Source organism: Diaphorina citri, unplaced genomic scaffold (assembly GCF_000475195.1).
Source record: "Diaphorina citri unplaced genomic scaffold, Diaci psyllid genome assembly version 1.1 scaffold57, whole genome shotgun sequence".
NCBI lineage: Eukaryota > Metazoa > Arthropoda > Insecta > Hemiptera > Psyllidae > Diaphorina > Diaphorina citri.
Genome location: NW_007377494.1, coordinates 273,574 through 283,697, shown reverse-complemented (window position 1 = coordinate 283,697; position 10,124 = coordinate 273,574). Strand labels below are relative to the sequence as shown.

Below are 10,124 nucleotides of genomic sequence, written 5' to 3'. Positions count from 1 at the left end.
TTATGATCTATCTCCGATAGAAACTCCGCCGATGACGGTCCTAAGCCCGTATGAAAAAGGAGGAAGGTTATGCATAGGGTTAACTCTCCGATCACGTAAAACGCCATCTTCGGAGGCGACCTGTTGTGGACGCTCAAGCCCTGCCTCGGAACCGGACTGGATTAAACTGGACGCCCTAGAAACGTAACACGGATTTTCTTTTTGGAACATGGAACATACGAAGTTTGCACAGACCTGGCAGGCATAGGGTTAACTCTCCGATCACGTAAAACGCCATCTTCGGAGGCAACCTGTTGTGGACGCTCAAGCCCTGCCTCGGAACCGGACTGGATTAAACTGGACGCCCTGGAAACGTAACACGGATTTTCTTTTTGGAGCATGGAACATACGAAGTTTGCACAGACCTGGCATTTGCCAAAACCTAATTAGAGAACTATCAAAATACAAGATGGAAGTTCTAGCCCTTCAAGAGATAAGATGGATGGGGACTGGAACACTCAAAATGAACGATGGTAACATCTTTTATGGAGATTGTGGGAGCACACATGAACTTGGAACGGGTTTCTATGTAAACAACTCAGTGCTGAATGCTGTGAAAGATTTTCAATCAGTGACCAATAGAATCTCGACCCTGACCATTCAGTCCCAATGGTTTGATATCACATTCATAAATATTCACGCTCCCACAGAGGAAAAGGATGAGGACACCAAGGAGCACACATGAACTTGGAACGGGTTTCTATGTAAACAACTCAGTGCTGAATGCTGTGAAAGATTTTCAATCAGTGACCAATAGAATCTCTACCCTGACCATTCAGTCCCATCCCACAGAGGAAAATGATGAGGACACCAAGGAGGCCTTTTACAGCGAATTAGAGAGAGTATACAACAACCAACCTAGGAACAACATAAAAATAGTGTTGGGAGATGCAAATGCAAAAATAGGAAGGGAAAACACTTACAGAGACGCCATCGGAAGGGAGAGTTTGCATGAAAGAACAAACAACAATGGAACACGCTTCATCAATTTTGCTATGGAAAACAACTTGAGAATCAGTAGAACGAGATTCCCACATAAGAGGATTCATAAAGGCACGTGGACAGCCCCAGATGGAAGGACAGTAAATCAAATCGATTACATCGCGATTCAGAAGAGATTCTCGAACAGCATCAAAGATGTTAGAACACTACGTGGAGCGGACTGTGATTCGGATCATTTCCTTGTGAGAGCCACCATGAAAATAAGATTGAAAAGAACAAGGAAAACCATCACCACTCAAAGAAAGTACTGTCTAGAAAGCCTAAAAGATCCTGAAGTGCACAATAACTACCAAAGAGAGATAGAGCAATGTATCGGAATGGAACTATCAGAGGAGATACAACGAGATGTGGATCAAAACTGGAAGCAATGTAAGGAGACCATACAGGATGTAACATCGCGAACGCTGAATAAAAGACAAAAGAATGATAAAGTATGGTTCAACTTGGAATGTCAACAAAAAGTAAAGGAAAGAATAGATGCTAGAGCCCGATGGTTAAATAATACAAGTGATGAAACTCTGAAAACCATATATTATGAAAAACGACGAGAGACACAAATCTTCCTCAGACAAAAGAAACGAGGTACGCGGCACCCAATATCGTGCAGGTCATGGAAGAAAGAAGACTGAAGTACCTATGCAGGACACATAGCAAGAATGGGGGAAGATAGATTACCTAGGAGAGTGATGCTGGAGGATGTCGGTGGGCGAAGATCAAAGAGAAGGCCGAAACTCAGATGGATAGATAACATCAAGGAAGATATAACAGAGATGGGGTTGGATCCGGAGACATGGACGGATGCAGCAGAGGACAGACTCAGTTGGAGAGGCAGTATTGAGCAGACTTATGGTCGTCTAGGCCCTGGTCACGGATAAGTAAGTAAGTAAAGATTATTGATTATGAGGAATGTGCTGTGCCGTGTGCTGAGCAGTGAGCAGTGTGATTGTGAATCGATATTAAATCACTTATCACCTATCACCTATTGCTATTTAATTGCTTATTGTTCACAGAATTGCACTAGTTTCTAATCAAATTAACAATCAATTAGAAATTCGAAGAAATTAGCCAACATAAAGAAGAAGAAAAAAAAAAATAATAAAATAACCCTTTCAATCCCAAAAGTGCATTCTAAATTGTTCGAAGAAATTTGCTAACATGAAGAAGAAAATAACCCGTGAAATTCCAAAAGTGCATTCTAAATAAATTGGAGTAAGTCACTTAACCTTTTGCGTACAGAATCAATTTCACCAGAATCGCTCTAACGGTAGGATTCATGTCCTACATGAACCTTAAGCGTTGTTACAGTCAGATGTAAACAAAACTTTTTTTTTTCAAATACGGTAGGACTCATTATAGGTACGATAGGTGATAGGTAACATACCTATTATTAAAAACAGATAAACAAAATACAGTCGAACCTGGATAAACGAGAATCCAAGGGACCAGTCATTTTTTCGTTTAAGGCGGTTTAATACAACATTTTCTTGTTTATAAAGGTTTAGCAAAGTGGAAGAGCAAACTGATGAAAGCATGACAAATTTAAACAAGTTAAGAACAAATTCTGATTTATAGAGGTACCTAATTTTAAAGTTAAAAAACGCGTCCCGAATTTTTTCTGGGACAAAAACGGAAATTCGGGACAAAACGCCCCAGAATGAAAAACTGAACGGGACGTCGGGACACCCCCTGAAATTCGGGACTGTCCCGGCCAATTCGGGACGTTTGGCCAGCCTATTTATGCTGGACATGAATCCTACCGTATCGCTAGATCTAAGTTATATTTCCCCTACCATAATTGCGGAACCATGATTTCATGTGACACATGAATCTGTCCGCAAAAGGTTAATCCGTCTTCTCTCTCTCTCTCTCTCTCTCTCTCTCTCTCTCTCTCTCTCTCTCTCTCTCTCTCTCTCTCTCTCTCTCTATCCCATTTCCTTCAATGAGGTAAACAAAGATGGAAAACGCAATATACTGGGTCGTGTGGTTTTCTCACTACACAGTGCACAAACAAAGTGAGGGCAAGTAGGTAGGTATGTGTAAGAAATGGCTTTTTTTGTAAGTAGGTATACCTAGGTACATTCTTATATACAGGTGTAGGTAGGTAAGTACCTACCTAGGTATATAAGGGTTTTTTACTTACAATAATAATATGTTATGAAAAGTTTTTGTTGGCCCACAAAGGTGGAATATGAATACCTACCTAAGTATATGTTATACAATATCCGATACCTAACTACTCACATTGACCTCCCAATATGTATGCAAGTTTGTCATAAGTAGGTTAGGTACCTACATAGGGTAAGTGTACCATTTATTCGCCCACCTAAAAAACGTACCATTTATTGGCCCACCTGCATTCCAAAATAATTAGGACCAGAGATATAAGTGTTTTTGTCTGGAAAAACCCTTAGGTGGGCGAATAAATGGTACACTTACCCTAATATTATGTAGGTATGTTAGGTAGCTTTTGAAAGAACTTGGAGGAAGGTTGGCAGAGAAGACGGGAGAGCTCAGGTCTTGGGTGTTTTTGCCACAGAGGCTGTGATGGGAACTATACCCCCATCCCTCCCAATGGACTAGGTTTTTCATTGTTTGTAAATATGAAATAGACAATTTCAACTTTTTTTTTCAAAAAGGTAGGTAGGTACCTACCTATGTGGGTAGGTTATGTAGGTACCTATAAGGTTTTTTTTTAACTACCAAGTTCTTTTTTATGTAGGTAGGTAGCATCGATTGCACCTTTTTATTACTAAACGATTAAAAAAATACCAAGAAATATGTTCTCGTCATTAGTTAATTTTGTTTTATAGGTATTTGAAGTCTTTTTTATGTACGATCGATTGCACCTTTTTGCGCATTTTGTGATCATATAGGTAATAGGTGAAATGGAGCAGTTGCAAATGGGTAAAACTTATAAATAAATGGTCGATTCCTATGTAAATAGTTGGGAAAAATCCAAATCTGAGGTCAAAACTCCGAAAAAACAACTGTAAAAGGTCGAAAATTCAATTTTTATTTTCCGTTCTAATGAAAGAGTTCAAAGATTTGTGACGTATTAGGGATGTAAATTAGTTGCAAATATATCGATTTATCGACCCCTCAAATATATCGATATCGATATATCAGGGGAAATATATCGATATATCGTCGATATATCGATATATTTAACAATTTTTCTTGTTTTGGGGGTTACAAGATTATTTACACTTCGTTTGACCAGGGATGTAAATTAGTTGCAAATATATCGATTTATCGACCCCTCAAATATATCGATATCGATATATCAGGGGAAATATATCGATATATTTAACAATTTTTCTTGTTTTGGGGGTTACAAGATTATTTACACTTGACATAGTTTGTAGTGCGCTTGCGCGTACTAGAGTTGTGAGTCTGAGATTTCATAGGGTGTCATAATTCAAGTTCCGAAACTTTAACTTAGGGATGTAAATGAGTTGCAAATATATCGATAAATCGATATATCGGCCCCTTAAATATATCGATATCGATATATCGGGGGAAATATATCGATATATCGATATATTTAACAATTTTTCTTGTTTTGGGGGTTACAAGATTATTTACACTACGTTTGACGATACTAAAGCTACTTTTAGACCCTAGAGTTGCTTGAATTGCTTGAAATAAACAAATTATGTAGGCAGCTAAATTGGTAAAATAGGAATTTTTATATTTATGAAAAACAAAAATAAAACAAAATCAGTCACTTAACTTACTATCACAAAAAATAACAATAAAATACACACACACACACACACACGGACCTTTGGCCGAAACCCTTTTTTTGGGGCTATTGGGACCATAAAACGTCCACATCCGTCAAAAAACGAAGGTAGAAAAATTTGTCGATCACAGTACTTTCCTCATTATTTTATAAAATAAGGAAAGTAATAGGTAAATAACAACATCATCATCTAGGTAGGTACTTCGCTTTTTCCCATGTTGGCGTTTTAAGTCGGTCCACCTAATCTACACCATTGGTGTTTTTTTGTCAGGATGAACGATGAACCAACTACTCCAACCACGTCAAGACAATAATATGAAAAGCAACCCAATATAATTCTGGTTGAAAAAACAATAGAATAGGTAGGTAAAGGTAAAGGAACGGAAGAAGCAAAAAAAGCAAATGTAAATTGTAATGTAAACAGCAAAATGTTCAAACTTTCAAATTTCAAAAAGTTCTTTTTTAAAAAAAAAGAGGTTTGACAGAGGGAACTGTAACTGCTATGGTCTTATCGTCCTGAAATTGAAGAGAGAAGGAAGACAGGCTAGGAGAAAGCCAGCCGTTCCGAGAACGAACATTATCCCATCAGGATAAAATCCGCCTCGGGCGGGAATCGAACCCGCGGCCTAGCGCTTACAAGGCGGACGCACTACCAACTAAGCTAACTAGGCTGGCTTCAAAAAGTTCAAATTTTTATCGAATGTCTTTCATTTCAAAAATGTTGCGCCGCAAAATCCACAAATAATGTTAATGGCATGAGAAACACACAAGAGGGCGTGTGTGTTGATTTTTTTCAGTGTCAGAGCGCCACAAAAAAAAAAAAAAAAAAAAAAAGGAAAGTAAAAGCTAGGTAGGCAAAAACCTACTGCCAAAAAAAAAAAAAAAAAAAAAAAAAAAGTGTAAAATTTAAATTTGTACGGAATTGTCATTGAAGTATTTGAAGTTGAGAAACATCCAGCGTGGATAAAACTGGGACGTGTGACCGATATATCGCCGGATAATTGTCGATATATCGCCAAAAAAATAAATCGATATATCGACGAAAAATATATCGACATATATTGGTTTTCGATATATCGCAACATCCCTACCCTGTATATAAGAACAGAAATATAAGTTGAAAACATATCCTACCGTAGCGCCTCCTATCTGTAAAAAACAAGCCAACCGTATCGAGTAAATCTGTAGCTTTATGCTTAGGCTTGCCAAATATCCAAAATGTCGATTCGGGACGCGAATCCGCGAACATAATTGCCAAATCCGCGAACAAAATCGCGAAATCCGCGAACATAGTCGCGAAATCCGCGAACATTCAACATGAGCTGCACGTTTTCAATCAAAGTTATAAACTCGGAAAATGAGAAGCTGGTAGAACTTAATGAATTAAAATCACCAAAGGTAAGTTGATGTCCTATTAATACTGTGTTTTAACTTTTACTTAAGGTTTGATGTTTCAAGTTTTAGTTTGATTAGTTTCAAGTTTTATAACTGATTTGATTTTTCTTGCAGGTAGAAAGAGATGAAGAGGGGTTCAAAGTAACACTCCCATACACCAAAAAGAAAGAAACTTTGGTGGAACGATTTTCAACTTCGTTCTTAAATGAAGGTACGGATTATGAAATTACCAACATGCAATGGAGAGCACTTCAAAAATAAAAAAAAATAGGCTCACGGCTCAGCTCATTGCACAACTCGTTCCTCATAATCAAAAATCTACGCTTGTAGCCTTACTACTGATATCAATAGATATGAAGTCTATGAAGAATCTTGGGCGAATAATTAGATAGGTAATTACTTAATCAGGCATAGATTTTTTCTTTTTCATCGTCACGTCAGTAGGCACCTACTTTTTTTTTACTCTTTGCAAATCCGAGAGGAAACTATGAGCGATTGTGTTGTTTACTTTACATAAAATAGTCGGGTCTCAAGAAGTGAGGAGTATTAAACTGCTGGGTTTGTCCCTGGAGTACCTAGGTATGTATTCATAGTTACGGATTTCAATGCCACTAATAGTATTAATTAATAATTATTGCTATGTAAAAAGGAATAGCTAGTAAATAGTCCGGCAGCTTTATGCGTAGAATTTGACTATTTTAGCTGAATTCCTGAGGAAATCTTCGAAATATTGGAGTCAAGTCAATGGCACACTGTTTCAACCCTGGAAGCCAAGGGTTGATCCCGCCCCTGAGTTAGGATTTTTCATTTTTTTTTTTTTTTTTTTTTTTTGTTTTTTTTTTTTTTTTTTTTTTTTTTTTTTTTTAATTTTAGTTAGTTATCATTTTGTTTTGTAATTTAGTTTTGTTCATTTGTAAATAATGTTGATTTTGTTTTGTTTATTTGTAAATATTTTCTGATCCTAATAAAGAGTTGTATAATAATAATAACACATGCTCTTTGTAGGCATACTGATTCGATAGTACTTTAGGACACTCTCTGTGTAGTCTGAACACCTGGCGAAAGAAAATCTACCTACTTGGATTTACAGTTGTAATTGAATAACCCCAAAGATATAGGTAGGTACTAAGATATTTGAAAATTAGCCCAAATACGTATTTCTATCTGAAGCATGAGGTATTATTATTGTGACCGCAGTTAACACGAAAATATGACCTATAAAGTGTGTTTTTATAGAATAGAAATAGGATACTTATGTTTAGGACACTCTCTGTGTAGTCTGAACACCTGGCGAAAGAAAATCTACCTACTTGGATTTACAGTTGTAATTGAATAACCCCAAAGACATAGGTGGGTACTAAGATATTTGGAAATTAGCCCAAATACGTATTTCTATCTGAAGCATGAGGTACCCAGGATAAGAAAATACAGCAGTTAACACCAAACGTGACCGCAGCTAACACGAAAATATGACCTATAAAGTGTGTTTTTATAGAATAGAAATAGGATACTTATGAGTAATAATATTAAAAAACTTCCAGAGACAAAGAGGCATAAAATATTCTACTCCTCTATCCTTCGTTTAGATTTTTATCTAGGTAAACCCCTTCCAAGTACCTACATCCAGAACCTGAGGAAATCACATCGCCGGAAATCGAACCAAGACCTCTGCATTCTAGTTATCTAGGTAAACCCCTTCCAAGTACCTACATCCAGAACCTGAGGAAATCACATCGCCGGAAATCGAACCAAGACCTCTGCATTCTAAACCAGCATGGTGACCACAGAGGTTGCTCACACGAAGTTAATAACCTGCAAGGGGAATTACGCGATTTATTTACTGGAAAACTGAGTTCTTCGTTTTACACGATAAAATAGAATAGTTTTCTACTAGATTAAAGTGTAAATTAATTTTCTCATAGGTACCCAATGTACCTACTCGTGTTACATAATCATACAAGGGTACAATAAAATATGTAGATAAAAACTCAACTAAAAAAAAAAATCAAGTTACTGGAAAATTGGGATTCCCCCAAAGCAAACTCAATGTATACCACCTACCTAATAATTTATTTCCCAAGATCTCAGTGAACTTTAATCTAGGCACTCTAGGCAGGCAGGTGATCTAAATAGGCAATAAATAAAGCCTTGTCAAGAGGTCTCAGGTAAATTTTCCACCAAGTACCTACCTCTACTAGTACTGCCAGGAAGCCTTTTATCTAAAGAATCAAATTAGAATAATCAAAAAAAAGTTTGTAAACTTCCAGTGAAAAAACGTGAAGGAGCAATTTTATTATAATTCTCTTTAACTTCCTGATTTAGAAGCTATTTAATTTTATAAAGCACAGAAAGCACTAGAAAAAGATCAATGTGATTCCACTGCCAAGTTTGCGAACTCTAAATAATTACACCTAATTAAAAACTCAAATTTGGATTAATGACTCCATTGTTGAGTTGGGTCCACCACGAAAAGTTCTCAGCTGATTTAATACATACAGATGAAATGATAATAAATAATAATTACCTATATTATGAAGGTACCTAAGGATTATAATTATTTCTCCCAAAGTATTCATGTATTGCACCCTGTACCAGACTTTGTCTGAGGCTAGGGAGGATCCGAAAATTTCGAAAGAGAAAATCTGATTTGCCTGGAATGAAACAAAAGCGAAATATTTCTAGCTCATACTTCCAATTTCCTGGTGAAATAATTAATATTGATTCACATAGATACCTATTTATTGGCATTAATAACATCCCTCTTACTTAAGTGGTGTTGTTTTGAGGCATCAGAAAAGAACTTGACGCACAGAAGCATCCCTGACAACGGATTACAAGAGCAATTTTTTCTACTCTGGAAATCGAACTATAGGAAGCAAGCGCGTTAGTCGTCACTTATCACTGCATTAATTGTACTTCCTGCATTGAATTTGGTATGCTGTCTTTGGGATGGAAAATAGAAATCGAGTGCATATGACATTGGATAAGTAGGTACTCATAGTTGATAGGAATACCTGACTTACTGGTTGACTAAATATCGAAATAGAAATAATGTTCAACATAATCAAAAATGGATCTTGGTATGGGATCGTTGGAAGAGTGTTGAGAGCTGAGCAGCTGAGTACCTATCCTATCTTCACTTTAAACAAAATAATTCTATATGGCTGCTGAAATCCTTGTAAGAGGATGAAAGTAGGTTTAATTCAACATAATCAAAAATGGATCTTGGTATGGGATCGTTGGAAGAGTGTTGAGAGCTGAGCAGCTGAGTACCTATCCTATCTTCACTTGAAACAAAATTCTATATGGCTGCTGAAATCCTTGTAAGAGGATGAAAGTAGGTTTAAAAAAACAAAGATCCCAAGAAATCTTCAGTGAATAGAAAGTACCTAGAAAATACACGTTGCTGTTATTTTACTCGGACTCATCACCTTGGAGGTATTATAGTTTACTTTCAATCTCAATGGGAATTTTCTGAACTAGATTCAGTGGGTATTTTTTAAAGAGTAAAAGCAATTTTAATAAACTTCTCATTGTAATTTCGAAATATGGAAGAAGCGAAAAATCCTGTTGGTTTAGTTGAAAGTTCGCTCTGAGATGGTACTCAATCGGGAGCTAAATAATTTCGGCAGAAGTGAATTAAAATCTTTGAGTGCATCATTGATAAACTAACATGATCGAACATAATCGCAAAATCCGCGAACAAAATCGCCAAATCCGCGACCATAATCGCCAAATCCGCGAACAAAATCGCCATATCCGAACTTAATCGCGAAATCCGCGAACATAATCGCGAAATCCGCGAACATAATCGCGAAATCCGCGAACATAATCGCGAAATCCGTTCGCCGCGAGCATAATCGCAAAATCCGCGAACAAAATCGCCAAATCCGCGAACATAATCGCGAAATCCGCGAACATAATCTTTTTTTTTTTTTTTTTT

The 10,124-nt window shown here is 36.8% G+C and overlaps 1 protein-coding gene and 1 non-coding gene across 2 annotated transcripts; one reads left to right on the top strand and one right to left on the bottom strand.

Annotated features, from left to right (window-relative positions):
• The first annotated feature begins 698 nt into the window (after positions 1-698).
• Positions 699-1,670, top strand: LOC103517952 (craniofacial development protein 2-like). Its single transcript, XM_008483005.1, has one exon. The coding sequence runs from the start codon at positions 699-701 to the stop codon at positions 1,668-1,670; it is 972 nt and encodes a 323-aa protein (XP_008481227.1).
• Positions 1,671-5,384: 3,714 nt separating this feature from the next.
• On the bottom strand, positions 5,385-5,457 carry Trnat-ugu. Its single transcript has one exon. It is a non-coding gene; the product is annotated as a tRNA-Thr (tRNA).
• Positions 5,458-10,124: the final 4,667 nt, after the last annotated feature.

Excerpts from the sequence above, each read along its gene's own strand:
- LOC103517952 (XM_008483005.1), top strand. The coding sequence starts at position 699 with ATGAGGACACCAAGGAGCACACATGAACTTGGAACGGGTTTCTATGTA.